Here is an 18,585-nt window from a genome sequence, read left to right on the forward strand (position 1 = left end):
TGGCAAGTGCTTGATATGTAAGTGTGGTTTACTTGAAAGTCTTCCAGGATTAACCTATGGAAATTGCTTTTTCCAAGAGCCTCATGTGGATGGTGGCAGCGAGCAGGGGGATCCTATTGGAGCGCCTGCTAGGTGTCTTTGTGACTCCCCGTTTTTCCAGATGGATGCAAACCCATAGCAGCACAGGGTTGTGTTTCCAGGTGCAGGGTGTGCACCCCCTTCACAGGGGTAGGGGGTTCCTGGGTGGGATATCCACAGTTAGTGTGGGAAGAGAGCAGGAAAGATGAAGTAGAAAAAGGAGACAGACAGTGAGGCAGAGAGAAAAAGAGACAAGGTTAGAGGTACTGAGTATGTGTTGAGGCCAAGGCAGAGTGAGGAGATGGAGGAGGTGCAGCCTGGCAGAAAGCCAGGTATAAGCAAAGTCAAGTGAGATGTATTAAATTATGTTTTTCCATATGTATTACATAGATGCCAGATTGACAACAAGTTGTAATTAAGCATGACATAAAGTCAGCTATGCACAGCTGTATTATTCCTTAAAATTACAAGGGGTGAGGTCCTTTGGGGCACGGCAGAGTTTCTGGATGCTCCACCATGGGAGGTCTCTAAGACAGGCTAGCTGAATGCTTGCCAGAAGTGACACAGGCTGGCCCAGGATTGGGGCAGGGAGGGAGTGGGTGGTTTCCTGAGGTTCAGGCTAGCCCTGTCTTCCTCTGACACCATCCTCTGGAGTATTTTCACTCTTCCCAATCAGCACCCTGGTGGAACGTGAGCAGTGGCCAGGGCTGGTGGGTAGTCTAGTATGCTTCTGTGAGTTACTTGCTATTAAATAGCCTTAACTAGCAATGAGAGGCTTGGTTGATAATTACTCCAGTCAAGTTCAGAAGTAATTGTTGTGTAACTTGCTCTCTGTTTTTAAAAGACAGACCAGTGTGTATGTACACAAGATTAAAACACCCTGGGACCTGCACCTATACCACAGGACACACTCCTGTGCGTAGGAGAATCTTGGTGACCTTCCTATTGAGGAATGTATGGTTACTGAGCCTTACAGAGTTAGAGAAATTCAGATGACAGGGGGCCCTGAGAGGTCATTTAGTCCATCCTGATGGTCAAGGTAGAGTCTGCTATGAGATCAAGATCAAGACTTCATCTTGCTGCATCTTAAAAGCCTCCAAGGATAGCAACTGCAGAGTCCCTCAGGGCAGCCTGTGCTGGTGGTTCATTTATCTGCACAGTGGAGGTGTTTTCCCCATTCCCAGAGGGATCCTACCCTGTTTTGGTTTGTCTGTCATCTCTGCCTTCTGCTGCCCACCTGAGGGAAGAGCCTGGCACCATTTTCCCCATGTGGCAGAGGAGGAGGGGCAGGCTGCTGTCATGGACACGATAGTTCTCCCTCCCCTGGAGGTTGCTCCAGTTCACCCACCCACTGGGATCCTCCGAGCAAACAGGTGTCCAGATGTGGCTGGAGATGGGTTACCTCATTCCTTGGTCTGCTGGTCTTGTTCCAGGGAGGCTGTTGGTCCTACCAACAGGGGTCTTCCTTTCTAGCCCACTGCCCCTCGAGTCAAGGTGCTCATGGCCATTCCAGCTGAGCAGCTCCCCAGTTGTCACCAGTGCTTTACTGTCCCAGGGGCAGACCTGGCATTTCTCCTGGCCTGTCCAGGTCCCTCTGGGTGGCAGCCCTGCCCCCAAGTGCAGGGTCAGTTCTCTCCAGTGTGGCATCACCCATAAACTGGATGAGAATGCACTCTGCCTTCTCCTTAGGTCAGGGATAAAGATGTTACATGAGACCAGTCTGGGATAAACCCCTGCGGTACCTCACTGGTTCACCAGCCTCCAGTTTATATTTATGTCCTGTAACATAAACCATCACCGAGGGCTGAGTGGATCCAGCCTCCAGTCTTTTGAGCTGATTCAGATATTTCTTGAAGTGTTGCAGTCTGATCTTGAGAGATGGGCGAGAGCAGTGTGAGCAGTGCAGTGTTGGAGCTCCCTTCTTTCTAGTGGTGGTTGTGTAGGTGGTCTGGCAGCCCTGGAAATGGCTCTGGCTACACCCACAGTCCTTCCCAGAAACCAGGTGCACCTGTGTTTGACCTGTGAAATACAGAGCCTGCTAGAAGGCCCTGTAGTGGCACTGTCCTTCCTTATCACTGAAAGCAATGCATCTTTGTGGGCAGACATCATCCTGTGACCAACTGGGTGGCATTCCTCTGTGGTCCTTTCCCTCACTCAGGAATAAACCTGAGCTGACTGGCCTCCCCATGGCTGGAACTTTATGCTGGAATCTGAAAGGCATAGTGTGCCTGCATATTCTGGGATGAGTCTCCCAAGGCTGTCCCTTGCTCAGGGATGCAGGAGAAATGCAGAAGTCCAGCAGTGAGGGTGAGCCCAGAATTTCCTTGCTGAGTGACACAAGTGGGGCCTAGAGCTGCTCTCCTGTCCCCTGTGTGCCATGGGGAGTGAGCAAAGAGGAGCTGTTGGTGCTTGTAGCTGTGTTGAGCTCTGGGCCTGGTGGCTGTCTTTAGCACAGACACAAAAGTCTGCAGATGCCCAGCCCTGGAGCAGAGGATGGCCTTAGTCTGAGGGTCATCCATATCTGATGTCTGCATCCCTTCCGGGTGTCTGTGTGAGTGGAGAGGTGGAGGGGTGAGGGCAATAGCAACTGTAACCTTTTACTTCCAGAATATGAGCCTCTCTCCTTTTACATCCTTTCACTTTAGAAATTTTTTAGAGTCCAAGAGGTACAGAGGAACAAAAAAAAGATTCTCTGTGCATTCCACCTCCATTACCTTAGAGTTAAAGGTTCTTTTCATTCTACAGTACATGGTAATAAAAGATGGACACCTCCACAGAATACAAAAGAGTCAAGTGAGCAGGTATGAGAAAGAGTCCATAAAGATGCCTAAGAAAGGGTTTTTCTGAGAGGAGGATAGAGCTCCATCACTTGAATAAAAACCCCTTTGTAAGACACACAAAGGATGCAGTTCCTTGTCCTCACAAGAGGTATCTTGGCGCATGGGAGAGCATGAGCCAGCCGAGTGAGGTGAAGCCCTGGCTGTGCAGCTGGTCAGTGCATCCCTGCTTGGGCAGAGGAGCTCTGCCTCTCTGCCAGAGCTTCCTGAGTGGAGATGTGAAAGCTGCTGCTTCCTGGAATCCAGGCTTTAGCAGGTGACTCAAGCAGGTAGGGTGAAACAGGAGCTGTGTGTACCAGCTCAGAGACATCTTCACTTCAGGTCTGTCTGCACTGCCTGCAGCTGCCCCCAACCTTCCTCTGGAAGCAGGAGCACTCTCTGCTCAAGGTGCCAGCAAGTCTCAAGTCTGGAGTTATATTTTTGTCTGATGTGTATACTTGTCCATGAAGGACTCTGCTGAGACTATCACTCTTGGCCATGGGACCCTACCAGAGGTGGTAAATTATCCCTGAGGAAGGCAGTTTGCAGGGAAGTTTTAAAATTCAGAAAGAGCCCAGCTCTCTGAATCTGAGTCCATGCAAATGAATTTTTTTGGCATTTGTTTTTAATGTCCTGTGATGTGTGGGTGAAAAAGCCAGCGAGCTAGACTGGTAATTAATTTTCCTGACAGAAACACCAGACAATGAAATTACCCTGCCACAAAGCAGGGTTGCTAAAGTAAATACTCTGCCAGCAGCAGGCCTGAAAGCAGGACGGGGTCGTGTGTGAGGTGCAAGCAAATGATGAGATGGCACTTCTGCCTCTGGGGACCTGTGGGTGCTGCCAGCACGGGGACCCTGGGGCACTGGCAGCACTCTGGTGTACACAGGCACATTCAAGCTGGGCTCCAAAGGATGGGGGACTGACTGGACTCACTGCTGAGCCAAGGAACAGGTCACTCGTTGCTGTCCAGGCAAGTAATTTGGTCAGAAAGGGGTAGGAGATGTGGGAAGTGGGGATGGTTGCTTTTGTCCTGGAGATAGAAGCTCTGGGCAGGACTCTTCAGTCTTTCCCAGGCTGGTGGCAAGTGGTTTCTAAACCTTTGGTCTGTGATGGTGAGATTTGTGTGAGCTGTAGAACAGGTTGTGCCTGTGCATGCAGGAGGGGAGTGCCTTTTGTTGGAAGACATCGAGGGCAGCTCATGGGAGAGGAAGGACAGGAGGGCAAAGTTTTCTGTTTTCCTTCTGTGTGTCTTGTACTAGAGGCAGGAGTTACTGTGCCAAGAGCGTTGCCGATGCACAGCCAAGAAATGGGTGGAGAGCAGGAAATGGGGATGTTCTTGCATGTATTGAGGTATCTGGCAGCTGGCTCCATTGTGTGCTGTCAGACAAGGTCCTCACCACAATCGAAAGGTTTGGTGAGTCTGTGTTAAAAAAACTGTATTGTTGGTACAGAAAATATTTCTCTGTGCAGTCATGGAGAGAGATCTGCTGAAGATCTCCGTGCTGTTCGGGAGGGTCTCCTGCCATGTGAATCGTCCTTCTGATTTATGATTGCGGTACTCGGATGTGCACACTTTCATAGGGCATTTTCCCTTGTCACACAGTGTTAGCAGCTGCAGAGTGGAGAAATCTCACACAAGAACTGGTTAAGGCATGGAAACTGTTTTCTTTACTTTTTGGAAAGAGAATTACACCATCTTTAATGCTGAGCTAAATCTGAGTGCTTTTAGGAAAACAAGGGTCAGTTGTGGAGTGGACTGCATGCACATTTTAGGACCAGAGTTATTTAATGTATTAATTATCTGTAAAAAGTGCTGGACCAGTACTGAAGTGTTCAAGCATGCAGATATCACAGACTTGCTTAGGTTAGGCTGCAGAAAAGAGTGAGGAGCATTTAAAGGACTTGATCTAGATTACAGGAAACATTATGCCAGATCAGTGCAGTACTGAAAGGCAGTAAACACTGGAAGAGAAAAAATGAACTATTTCTGCATAATTCTGTGTCCTAAATTAACTGCAGCTTCTCTGGAGAAAGGACTGTGTGTCTCAGAGGATCTCCCAGATAAAACATCTGCTGAAATGCCTCGTGTCACTCCAAAAGCAAACAAAATATTAAGCTTAGGGAAGACTGGAACGCGAAAGCATTCTGCAAATAGTGTAAAATAAGTCTGGGGAATGTCTTTGTGTTTAACTCTTTCTAGGTCTGTTTAGCCTGTCTCCAAGCAGTCATGTTAGGAAGAGGAGTTGTAGGGTCAGGCAGTGGAAGTGGATTGAAACATCCATGGGATGGTACACTGAGAAGCCAGAAGCTGCTGCAGACATGGGAGAACAGGGCAGAGCTATAAAAATAGCTTGTGTTAAAGGACAGGTGATTCAATCACTTCCATCTTCACCTCTAGACCAATCTATGTGAACATGAAGTGAAAGGTGACAAATTTAAACCTGGTGAAGGAAAACCAAGCTTTAAACAGCTGAGCTAGGATGCTATTGAAAGCAGAAGGTTGCCTGTGGAACTCTGTGCCACAACATGTGATGGAAGTCAAGATCTCACCTTGTCTTAAAAAACTGACATGCTTATGTTAAGAAAGAGAGGAGTTGCACACTAGATCCTATGTACAGAAGGATGTATGCATCCATAACTGAGCATAAAGAACAACATCCACCACAGTAGAGATTCAAAGGTATTTTATCAATGGACAGATTATTTCATTACAGAGCTCGTAGCATTCTGCCCCAAAATGCTTGGTATTTGCCATCTCAAGCAGGCAGAACGCTGCTCCTGGTGCCTGCAGCTCCCTCCTTCACACAGCAAACAGGAGGTATCTGCTGGCTGAAAACCTGGCAGCCTGTGTGGCGTCCACTACCTGTTGCTCTTGAGCTGTCTTAATGACTGCTTAATTACATTAACAAGACCTTTTTGTCTTAGGCCACTCCCTCTCCATGGAAAAATCACAGTTATGATGTGAAGACTGTGAGAAAACCACAGCAACTGGTGGCTGTGATGTACATAAGGCCCCTAGATACAGTCCCTTCTCACAGGCATTCTCACCATTGTTAGAATTCATAGAATGAGTGGTGTTCTGTTTAGTTGCATTTTATGTGTTTAAATAATATGGACATTGATTAGTGCTTTTCTTCCCAATTGCAGACATGGAAAATTTCTTCTGCATGTAAAAAATAAATTCTCTCCTAATTCCTGCACTCCAGAAAGTGGAGATCTCGGGAAAACCCACTGGACAGCTAAAGACTCAGGAGTGAAAAAAAAAAAAAGAAAAAAAAAAAGACATTTTGGAACCTCAAATTCTAGGTCATCCCTTCTTGCAGGGGTCTGAAGGTGTTGGCAGTATAAGTGTGGGGAGAGAGGAAAGGAGGTGTGTGCTGCATATGACAGCAGTGCAAGTGTTTTCTGTGAACAGGGAGTTTTCCACACAAAATCATGTTGGGAATATCCCTGTAGCCCACCCCTCCACTTGAGTTAGTGGGAGGGATTTGAAGTTCAGGCGATTCGTGGCTGAGCTCTCATTAGTGACCGGGGACATTTCGTTCACAATGTGGAAGGCAGGCAGGGAGAGGCAGATGGCTTTGAATGCAGGATTTACATAGTAATGAGATTCAGGTCACCATAGCTGTCTTTTTCTCTCTGCATTTTGTCTAGGTGTCGAGTAGTGTGTAGGGATGACAGGGATGACGGGATGACGGAATGGGAAGGAAAAGAGGAAAATTAACCCCTTGTTCATGAGGAGAGATTGCTGTTAGAACAAAAAGTTTATCACAGTGAGCTAAAGAGCAGTAGGGTATGACAATGACAAGCACAGAGGAAGCTAGAAGGGCTAAAGGTAGCCACTTTTTAAGTTTCTGACTAGTTTTTTTGTGGGAATGCCACAAAGAATTCTAACTTGAAAATCCCAGGATTTCCTGTAATTTTTATGTTCTGCATTTCTGGTTTAAGAAGAGGTAGTTTGGGACTTTTATCATTACAAGTCCCCCCAAAACTGGAGGAGTTTGTGGACTGAAGACGGGGTATGGATTCTTGCTACAGGGTCTTTGTTTCTTTGGGAAAAAATTACCATTTTGCTTGGTTTCTTGGCTAAAGACTTGTCTTGACATGACTGTGTAATGGCGTGATTAAAACATAATATTTTCCACTGCAATTGGTAATCCTTAGTATGATCTCACTAATGTCAGATCTTATCCTGATGACAGATGGGGAACTGGGAACCATGGGTCCTATTTCAAGCTTTGGATGGTGGCACTTGATTTGCTCAATAGCCAGCTCCAGGCATTCCCAAAATATGCATGAGGGCCCAAGAAATCCCAAGGCTATATTTAAAATTATGAATGTTTTAAAGCAGTGTGTGGTTTTTTTTTATCTGTCTTCTGCTCTTTTTTTCTTTATAGTTAGAGGGTTATGGGAGAGTAAGTTATTCTTCCTGCTGTACGTACCATGAAACCAGAAGCTGGGGCTTCAGAAGCGTTGCAAGAAGAACAGGAGAGAAGCTTTAGGAGATCCTTGTATAAATAGGAACTGTGTCACATAACTGCATGTGGACATCTAGGCAGAGGTGGGATAAGTAAGGAAGGTGTTTGTGTGTACAAGGTCTTCAGTATTTGGAAAATATTTCTGGTTCTTCCACACAGAAGTTTTTGAAACGCAGAATGTTTGGAGCACATAGGTCAGGACTCATCTCACCTCACCTTGGCCACTGGAGTTGAGCGAGTTCATCTAACCTCATCCTACAGACCTTTTCAGCATCAGTGGAGAAGGATTCCAACCAACCCAGGGCAGTGGGACAGGTTCCCCCTGGAAGGGGAGGGAGCAGAGGTGCTTTGGTGGCATCTCCTGGAGACTGCAATAAATGCATAGCCAGAGAGGTGCTGCATTTTGGCTGCTTGGGCTGAAAGGGAAAGGGAAATCTAATCAGGCGCCTGGGACAGACTGGGAAAGGAAGGCTTCTTGGCTACTTCCTCCTGAGGAAAAGGCTTAGGTCTAATAGGTCTAATTACATTATTTCTCTGTTTTATTGTTACTGCCATTTGTTTAAAAAGTCAGTAATCCTTTTATACCAGTCCTGTAATGATTATTTAATGTCTGGCTGTTTGTGAACCCACGGAGCTGTGTGAACAGAGGATGCTTCACTGCAGGGGATCTGCACAGTTCTCCGCAGGACAGTGAGCTGGGCCTGAGAGCCTTGATTGGGGCCTTCATATTCCCACTTGCTGGATGAAAGCAGCGGTAGTTCTCTCCTTTACAAAATGCTGCCAAATGTAGGGCTGTCTCTTGGCTGCATATGGCCACAGTACTCTTCTGTAAGGATAAATATTCACCAGCTAACGTTTGGCTAGCAGGCACTGTGCCAGTGACCAGTGTGTCCCTCAGCTCTGTCAGAGCAGTGACACTTGTTGGTAGCAGCTCTGTGAGTGTCACGATGGGCACCAGCTGCCCTACACCAGCCGAGCCGTTCTGCCCCCCTTGCTGATGTTTTCTGACCTCTTCCTTTGCAGAGCCCCTGAAATCATCCTCGGTTTACCCTTTTGTGAAGCAATCGATATGTGGTCATTGGGATGTGTCATTGCAGAGCTGTTCTTGGGCTGGCCCTTGTACCCAGGAGCTTCAGAGTACGATCAGGTGGGTGTGGATATTGCCCTGGGTGCTGGTAAGTGTACACATCTTCTTCCCTTCTCTTGTCAGAATGAACAGATGCCAATTTTATCACTTTTGCTAATGATGGATCTGTGTTTCTTGCTCTCCCAAGTCAACATTGTCATCATGCACCTGGGAATCTATTCCAGGTAACCAGTGTGCAGCTTGGTTCGCTGGCTTTTAAGGCCTGGCTGCCTGAGTGAAGTCTCAATTGAGAGTCAACGCTGCCATTGACTGGAGACTGTGTACATGTCTCTCCTCACTGAGCAGAGCAGGCACCCGTTCTCTGCTCTAACAGCAAGTGCTGTATAAAGCCTTACTTGTCAGAAGGAACTGCACAAACTCGGCTGCATTTCATAACCCCTTTTATGAGAGTGCATATTAGAAGCAATGACAAGAAGGAGGACGTTGGCATTGATGTAGGCTTCCAGTTAATATAAGCTGTCGTCCCTTTTCTCCCTATAGGATTTTATGCTCTTTGTGTAGACCTGAAACTGATAATGCAGCAGCAGCTAGAGCCAGGGCTGTAGAATACTTTGCATTCCCATAGTATTCTTCAGGCTGATCTTAGCTGTCTGCAAATACAGCCTGAAAAGGGTCTTTTTTTCTTTTAGGAAATATTTTTTTAAAAAAAGGGGAAAAAAAAAAAGGCAGGATAATAAATAAGTTTTTCACACAGTGAAATGTTTTCTTGACTTTTCTTTTGAAACTAGTATTTTTTTATTCAGAGCTCTAAAGGTAAAATTTGGCAGGGGAAATAACGTGCAGCAAAGAGCAGGGCTGTTAGTGACTCTAAAGGAAATCAGATGTAGCGGAGAAACTTACAAGCGTTTGAAAATCACATACCAAGCATGAAGAGTAGATTTCTTTCTCTTCCCTGTTGCACCCCAAAAGCCATAAAACACACAGCTGAAAAAGAAATCACCATACCTTATTGGCCAGTTTAACTGCCCAGCAGAAAGCTTCCTCTGGTAAAGTGTGACGAGGGCTCCTGGGGAGCTGGGAAGGGGTAGGGGCTGATGCTGGCCCCTGGCTGCAGCGCTGGCACTGGCTGCAGGCAGGATCCTGGTGCCTCTCAGGTGTGTGAGCACTGATGGACCTAAAGAGCTGCAGAGCTGAGCAAGCCATGCACAGTGAACTGGGGCCTGAGTGCTTGGAAGTGACTGAAACCACGGCTGCTTTTCATGCCTTTATTTATTTAATGTTTTTATCAGTCTCTGTTTCTTCTCTCAAAAACACTTTGCATTCTTCCCTAGAATTTTCTAGAGTAGGTGACTGGTTTTAGTAGTTTTGCAGAGTTTGCAGCAATTTTGCAGAATGAAGCCGTTCAGGAGTCAGGAGGTGCCAAAGTTAAGGTTCTGTGTGGTACCTCAGGCATGTGTGACATTGGTCCTTAATTGTGTAATCACAGACCCTTTCTCCTTTATAAATAAATAAAAGTTTGAGATCCTGGAAACACAAATAGAGTGTCTTTTCGCTGTATGGGTGCCAATGAGGTCATGCTTGTGGATGCAGCTCAAATAACATCATGTAGTCAGTAGAGACAAGTAGTTTCCATACCATGAGGGCGTCAGTTGGCTTGAGTGTATATTCACCTTAGTTCAAAGCTAGTCACTTCATAATCCTCTGTTTGGAACTTCAAACTGCTCCTAGGACAGGCTGTGTGCTCAGGTGGAAGAAAACTGGCAAAAGTTAGAGAGCAAATATCAAATTTGCAGAAATGACTTCCTGGAGAGGGGAGGGTGCAAAGTGTTGAGACATCCCATTGAAATCACTGTGTGGGTCCTTCTCTTTGATCTTTAAAAACTTAGGGACTTTCCTCTTTTCATCCTTAGGCCTTGTGGGAATGCACTCTAAGGGTGAGTTTCTAGTGATGTATGTGATAAATGGAAGGAATTCCATACAGAAATTCTCTTCCTCTCATTCCTTCCACTGAGTTTTTTGGGGTGAAGTCTTTCTATGTGCTACATTTTCTTTTTTTGTCTGTTCTGTTGGTTCAAATGCCTCCTGCACTCCTTCAAGGAAGATCTCCAGAGATCTTCACAGGACGAACGGTGACCTCTCATCCTTCTCTTACAGATTCGCTACATTTCACAGACGCAGGGCTTACCAGCAGAGTATTTGTTAAGTGCAGGGACAAAGACCACGAGGTTTTTCAACAGGGATACAGACTCACCGTATCCCTTGTGGAGGCTGAAGGTAGGAAGACATTCCCTTGTTTCTTTTACCTAGCAGCTGTTGGTTGGAAGTGAGGAAACATTCAGGTCACCTTAGAACCTAAGTTTCTGCTTTTTGCAGTGCAGCACAGACATAGGGGTGGGTACTGCTCAAGGTAAAACTGCCATCCCCAAAATTTGGAGCCTATAATACACCTGCTTGGCATTGTGATGTTGGAAGTTTAAGTCCAGCATTGACCTGGAAATCTCCCTCTAAGTAGTCAGTGAATTGGCCTGTAGTGGGCAGATTTTGCTCTAATGTCTAGCTCACTGCAGGGGAAAAAAAACGCAAGCATTTTAATTCTGCAATCAAAACTTCTAGTAAAGCAGGTGAGCCCTGAATGTCCTGTGCCAGTGTGTTTGGCTGCATGCTGTCCTCAAGGAGAGAGGCCAGTGGGCTCCTGGGATGGGATGCTGCACCTTATGCCAGGGTGGATGTAAGAGACCCCCATGATAGTTGGGAGGGCCCTCAGAGGTCAAATAGAAGAGATAAATCACCTTGTGTCATGTAAGATGTCACATAAATGTGGTGGAGATTGTGTAGATGGTGTCTGGTCAGGCAAGAGGGACACGATGGTCCCTGATGAGGACAGGATGAGGCACATGTGGGAAGTGGTACATAATCTGCAGCTGGTTGCAGGGCAGTGTTGGTCAATACCTGTGTCCTGTTTTGAGCAGACGCCAGATGATCATGAGGCAGAGACGGGGATTAAGTCAAAGGAAGCAAGAAAGTATATTTTCAACTGTTTGGATGATATGGCACAGGTAAGAGCACTGGTGAGTAACCAGCAAGACTGTTCACATGCTTTCCAGCAACACTAACAAAAGGGAATTATCTAAATTCTCTATGTATCCTGTTCTTGGGTCAGCTTCTGAAAAATACCAGGATTATGCCTACCAAATTAGCTGTTACGTGCTGCTTTGCGGGGGTGACTACACACAGGGGTGTGTGTGCTGTAGTAAAGCAGCCTTGGTAAGTGGCTGAGGCACATCTCTGAATGTTGAAATCCTGGGTTTTCTCTTCTCTCTCCAGTGCTCTTCTGTATGACTGCTGGCAAGTCACTTGGTTGTCTGTGCTTTAATATTTCCATTCGTTAAAGGGTGACAATGGAAATACTCACCATGGGCACAGAGGAGTGTGCTCACTGTAAAACATCTCTAGCTGGGGGAAGAATGGGAAGTACTAATTCAGTGTCAGTTCCATATTGCTGTGAGAGCTAATCCCAGCGTAACCACTCTTGTGATAGGAGTTTGTGCTGACAAACCAGTGTCCAAACTGGCCCAACATTAGCACCAAACTGGGGTTTGTTCTAGCAAGGTCTAGACATTGTAGAAAATAAAACATGTAAACATGCAGGAATGGAGGACTGGAATCAGAGGAGACTGGATAATTCATGAAATAATGTGACAAGTCTTTTTTTTTTTTTTTTCCTGGCACCTGATACATGAATGTGATGTTTTTCATAAACCTACTGACAATTTTTATGTATTTTATATATTTTTTGCTCACAGGACACATAGATAAGTATCTGATGGCACAGTGTATGATAAATACTGTGATTATCAGAGCTTGCCTGCTACCACATGGAAGCTGTTCATCTTCAGTGGAGAGTGACTAAGTGTTTCATTAGCCACTGACCCAGGCCAGCTGAACACTTAACAGTCTGTCTGGAGATGTGACATGCACAAGCCAGATGAGTGGCCACCACGGAGTCTGGCGTGGCTCGTCAGCAGCTACTCCTTTAGACAGGGAGGCTCGCAGGGCACCAACGCACTCCAACGAGGAGTAAACACAGTTTGCTGGAGACCTGACCATCTGCTCTTCCCCTTTGGCACTCACTCCTGTCCCTTCTCCTTTAGGTAAACATGACAACGGATTTGGAAGGAAGCGATATGTTGGTGGAAAAGGCAGACCGGCGGGAGTTCATAGATCTGTTAAAGAAGATGTTGACGATAGACGCGGATAAGAGGATAACACCCATTGAAACTCTGAGCCACCCTTTTGTCACCATGACGCACTTGCTCGACTTCCCTCACAGCACACAGTACGTGGCTTTTGTTCCCCTTGGGCTTTGAAGAGGAGAGCTGGTTGTGGTGGAGACCAAGTGTATCTGAGAGGCTTTGTTAAGATGTTTGATCCCTAAGTTTTCATCGTTTCCTGCTTAAAAAAAAACAACACAAAAAAGACGATTTCCAACTCAAGGTTGCAAGAATTGTGTTGTAGGTGCTTGGCATTTAAAACGCTGCAGTGTGTGCTACATTAATTATGTAAATATTCAGTAATTACATATTTTTACATTAAAATGCAGAAGAAATTATGCAATTAGTGCTGAAAGTACCAGTCTATTTCAAAGTAATATAGTCCTGATTGTTACTGGAGTAATCAACCTTACCTGCAGCGGGGAGCCAGCCCTTCCTCCCAGAACCTTCCCATCACGCCAGGAGTCAGCTTGGGGCTGTTTGCTTTTTAAGGGAAGAGCTGTTCTGCAGCAGGCTGTTTTACAGGCATAAGCACCAGGACAAGGAGTTCACTTTTTAGCTTGGTTGTTGTCCACCTGTGTCACCTTAAATACCACGTTCTCACCTCATCTGACACATGTGGAATGGGGACGGGCTCTGCTGCCTGATGGAGATGAGATGAAGTCATGTCTTTAAGCCTGACTGCCCCTTCTCCTGAGGCTGCACCACAGAGCACAGCAGTCTGAAATGCAGGATACCTGCCACGTAGCCTGCCCATGTCCAGTTCATATAGGGACAGGCTTCTCAGGTGTAAGTGGAGAAGGTAGACACATAGTGGGAGTTTTCCAAAGCTTTTAGGACACTTAGCTTTGAATATCCTGCTTTACAGCACTTGGCAGTTAAAGGTGCTTTCACAGGCTGTCCCTTCTCCTTGACAGGATAACAATTACTGGCACAGTGCTCTACTTCATTGGGTGCCATTTGTATGAGTGTTTTAAAGGCTGTCAGAAACGCAGGTACAAAATTAAAGGGGGCTGCTTGAAGAGCTGCAGAGCTCATGTTTTTGTGCTGCAGAGCAACAGGTAACTGTGTCAGCTGCCCTGCCTGTATGTGTGGCTGCAGTATTTGGAGTTTGTTTGAGGTAGCTTTCCCCCTTTTGAAGTAGCTGCCTTTTTGTTACATTTATCATAAGATAAGAGCATCTGCTTACCAGAAGGTAGTGGGTGCACGATCTGTGTAGACCCAGACTTAGCCTGCACAGCCATCTTTGAGCATTGTTACCTATAAATAGATAGTAAGTGATAAATTAAAACAAGATGGGGGATGATTGTGCTAAACAGGAAAAAAGTAAAGTTTCATATAAAAAACATTCATGAATAAAATATTACAGCAAAAATACTGAGTGAGCATCATAGACAATAGTCTTTTAATTTGCAACAGTCCTTCTGACTGTGCAACAACTGATTGTGTAAGATAGGAGAGATTTGTGACCTAATGCATTGTCGTCAGAAATCTTTCCACTAACGCAACACTCCAAAACCACATCTTCATTTTTGAAGTGCTCACTTGTGGCTGCTCAGGCAAAGCCCCAGAAAGATTGGAAATATCACTGGGGCCAATAGCAGTGAGAATTTTAGCCAAATAAAGAATTCAGCATCACGTCTCTGAATCCTGAATGTGTGCCAGCCGGTGTGTAACCCCACGAGCCCCTCCACGCTGGAAGCAGTAACTGGCAAAGAGAGCAGTAAGCTGTAACCAGCATGGCAAGTGGATGGAACTTTGGTCTGTGATTACTTGTGGTTTGGAGAGTAGAAACATCAAAGCCTTGAAAGATGCAGGGAGCTATAATCTCTCTTGGAAATAAATTGGGCAGGCAGTAGAAAAAGTGAGAATATATGGAAGCTGTAGCTTCTGGAAGGAATCTCTACTGTGGCACGTTTCAGAGAGGCTGCAAGTTCGAGCAGCACAAGAGGGACTGTTCTTTCTTACAAGCAGACAGCAAAGTCAGCTTAGCTTCCCATTTCACATATTTAACTTCCTGGCTCTTAAATTGCTGAGTACTCCTCGGTCTTTCTGTCTGTTTTGCTTTGTCCCTGCTGGTTTTCTCCCCCACCTTTTTAAAAAGTAAAGCCAGAGAACGTGGTGCTGCATTTGTAGAGCTTACACCTTGTTAGATAAAACCATTTGGTAACACACACTGTTCACCATGTACAGAACCTATAGCCTTCCCAGTGCTTTCTTCTTTGTGCAGGGAGAATTATATTCATACTTGACTGAAAAGAAGTGATCCAATAGCCTTCTGTATTTATTTGTTAAATGTTTGATTTTGCTGGATGTTCTGTGACCAGCAGGTACAGTTCTGGAAGTGAATGCACATAATGGGCAGCTGTGCACAGTGTCCTGAGCCTAGCTGGTCTGCAGGTGTTTATGGCCCAGATCCAGTTACCAAGACATTACTTGTAGGAACAGAGGTGACCATCTGAGTAAGAGACAAGGGATAAAAATATCTAGGTCCCCTTCATCAACCTCAGGGATAATATAAGGTTGTTCTTTTTGAAGGGACACTTTGTCTCTTAAAAATGATGTGAGGATATACCCCCTACCTCCAACACCTTAGAGTGTTACAAAACGGTCAGCATACAGCTGATTTTAACTGCCTGGAATTTTTCTTTTTCTGTGTTGGGATAATGGAAATCAAATGAATGCATTTATACTTTCTGAGGTTGTGTTTCAGACTCTGAGGTCACATTTGTAAAAACAGTTACTGTGGAAGAATTGTGAAAAACCTGTATTGGTTTTCAGATGTCAAAAAGTGAGATTGTACTAAAAATACAGTGTTGCCCAGGCTCACTGTGTTGCTGTCTCTTAACCTCTGTATGCTTTGGTATTATAATTAATGAAATATGGACAGTTTCATCTACCAGCTGCCTACTGTGCTCTAGCAATGTAGAGAGTATTTAATCTCCTTTACTGGGGCACAAAATAGGATACTTCCCAAAATTTCCATTGCTGTATCAATAACATTTAAGGGAAAGTCAGTGTAAGAAAGAAGCTGTAATCATTCCCCCAGAGATCCAGTTCTCAGTGTGAGATAACCTCAGAACCAGATTTCCTCGGGGCACTGAGGAATTTGCTTTGGAATAACTTTTTGATATTAATTGTCCCATTGACTGCAAGAGGAGATGTCATGCTTCAAGATAAGCATCTGCACAAGTGTTCAGCCAGACAGGGGCAGTGTTTTAACTGCTTAGCTGGACTCAGCTCTCAGTGAACAACTACTTAAAAGGAACAAAGATGACTTTTTTAGGGGGTCTCGGTGATGAAGAGCAATAAAATTCTTCCTTGCAAAAGACATGTAAAACTATCTTTACGCTTACACTTAGGCAAAAAAGTATGAATTTTCTTTTCCTCTCAGGCTCCATTACCATGAAAAACCAGTACCTTTCATTCTTGCTCTCAGTCTCTTTCAGTCTTTTAATATAGCCACTTTGTAGTTCTTGCTCTGTCCCCTAAAGAGCAACCAATTGCTTACTTTTGTGTCTTGTATGACAGTGCAGAGACCCGTGGGAGCACCCAGGAGTCCCAGGGCAGCTGCTTTCATCTTGGCCTCCTTCAGCACAGGGTTAATCTGACTCTCACCAGTTAAGAGAGACCTGCATAAAATAGCAAAGGGCTTTAAGAGCCTAGAAAGTGCTAAGCCTGCCATGGAGACCTATTGCAGGGCCACTGTGATGAACTGTTACCTGTGTGAGTCGCTTGGCTGATTCTCTCTGCCTTCCTTGCCCCCCTTTCCCTGTGCAGTGTCAAGTCCTGCTTCCAGAACATGGAGATTTGCAAGCGGCGGGTGAATATGTACGACACGGTGAACCAGAGCAAGACGCCATTCATCACCCACGTAGCCCCAAGTACATCGACCAACCTGACCATGACTTTTAACAACCAGCTGAACACAGTCCACAACCAGGTGAGGGCATCAATCACAGGCAGCCAGTGCTTGAAACATTTATGTCAGGAGGGCCTAGAAGATGAAAAGCAAAGTAGCATCCCATTTAACATGCCTGCCAAGAGATGGTGCCTTTTTACTCTCCTTCCTCTGCTCTTTTCCTCATTCTCTTTTCTTCAGGCAAGCAGTAATCTTGTGACATTTTGTGTGACGGTGAAATGTTGCCCTTGTTGTTTATGTTGTTGTTGGGGTGATAAATCCTGCTTACTTGGGAGGTTGCTATGGGGAAAAGCTCATTAGTCCCTTAATGCAGCAAGCAGTACTTCACTCCCTGGGTCAGACAGAAGTATTTGTGATCTTACAGCTCTTCTTCAAATTGGCATTGAAGTAAAATGAATTTAAACCCTCTGTAACAGACACAGCACTGATCAACAGTAACTGATCGACAGGAAAGAAGAGTTTAGAGATAATGTTTATTCTTACCTCTCATTGCTTTTACTCCAGGGGCCACAGTTGATGTGGGGATGTATGTCCCCACTACGAACACACTGCACTCACTCTAGTTTGGTGGGCTCTGGCTAATACAGATCATGCTTTGTATTACTTTTACTTGCTCCAGTGGTGGGGGGTGCTGTGTTAACAAATTTTATGTGACTATCAGGATAAGTTGTTTGCTGTGGTACTGTATTGCAGCAGTGAGAGGAAACTCTCTAGAGAGAGCACTCTAGGAGAGTGAAGCTCAAGAAATAGCTGCTTTGAAGCCTTTTGGGAACAGGCTGCTCAAGATTCACTCTAGAGATGGCAGGTGGCATTGCGGAAATGCTGTTTGGAAAACAAGGGAGCTAAAGGAGTCTGTGTAGATGTGCAAGATACTCCTGTGTCAGTGAGAAAACCAGACTTCATGACTCAGGTCTTGATACATGTGATCACAGAAGGTCTTTTGAAATAATTCAGGCAGGCACAGACAGAGATAGGTCATGACTTGGTGTGAGAGAGTATAAGTTACAAACACCAGTTCCCTTTCTAGGCTGTTTCTGAGATGCTGACTAAAGAAATGCATGCTACATGCTCCCCTAGGCCCCAGCTGCAGGGCAGAGACACTGTTTCTACCAAAGGTATTTGTAGGAAAGGCAGACTTGCTTTCATTTCCTCACATTTCACTGGACATTAAGATCTGTTGTTGGCTGGGGAGATCCACAGTCATTTCTGAATTCTCGTAAGGGATGCATGTTCTGAGCAGAACCAGGATGCCCAATGTTCCTGGAAGAATTGGTAGAGATATTTCCAGGAAGGGTGTTCTATTTGAACAAGCTCTAAGCCTTTCACAATTCTCTTCAACGTACCATCTTGGCTATCTTTTGTTTCCTGTCTCTGCAAAATATCTGGGGATTGCCTCCTTCCAGTTATGGCTTCTGAGATGACAAATGTGGGAGCTGCTGTGGTTGCTGCCCAGTGTGTTGCACAGAAGAGCAGATTGCACTTCACAACCTCTGCATTGAGAGGAGATGAGAAGAAGGAGGAAATATTTTGTTGTCACAGCCCTCATGGCTGTGGCAGTGCAGCATGGGTCCAGTGGCAACCAGGACAGTGCAAAATGCATAGTCAGCTCTCTTCTGCACCTTGACCAAAGCCTCCTCCTGGGTTTGTACATTCACCATGAGGAAGTGTTGTCTGACCTATCTCCAGCAGTGTTGCTGGCATGTTTGGACAGAGGGGAAGGATGGGCTCTGGTCTGGTAGTGTCTGGCTCCCTAGGCATGCATGCTAAGAACATCTATTTAGAGCAGTTGCAGAGCTGTTTAGTTGCCTGCAACTTTTAGGCTCCAAATCCAATCCAAATTTTAAAAGGAAAAAAAAAAGTCTTCAGATTTCTAGATTTTTGCAGAACTCTGGGCTGATTTATTTTGGCTTTGAAACATCCCCTACTGGAG

The 18,585-nt window shown here is 45.4% G+C and overlaps 1 protein-coding gene across 9 annotated transcripts in view; it reads left to right on the top strand.

Moving 5' to 3' along the window:
* HIPK2 (homeodomain interacting protein kinase 2) overlaps positions 1-18,585 on the top strand; it is a 127,450-nt gene that overhangs the window by 84,619 nt on the left and 24,246 nt on the right. For all 9 annotated transcript variants that reach the window (XM_086884742.1, XM_086884739.1, XM_086884747.1 and 6 more), the window contains 5 exons: positions 8,399-8,522; positions 10,617-10,736; positions 11,432-11,518; positions 12,614-12,798; positions 16,514-16,676. In XM_086884742.1, the coding sequence (XP_086740868.1) occupies positions 8,399-8,522; positions 10,617-10,736; positions 11,432-11,518; positions 12,614-12,798; positions 16,514-16,676 (679 nt within the window). The remainder of the gene's footprint in view (positions 1-8,398; positions 8,523-10,616; positions 10,737-11,431; positions 11,519-12,613; positions 12,799-16,513; positions 16,677-18,585) is intronic.

Source organism: Cyanistes caeruleus, chromosome 4, assembly GCF_971803275.1.
Source record: "Cyanistes caeruleus chromosome 4, bCyaCae1.hap1.1, whole genome shotgun sequence".
NCBI lineage: Eukaryota > Metazoa > Chordata > Aves > Passeriformes > Paridae > Cyanistes > Cyanistes caeruleus.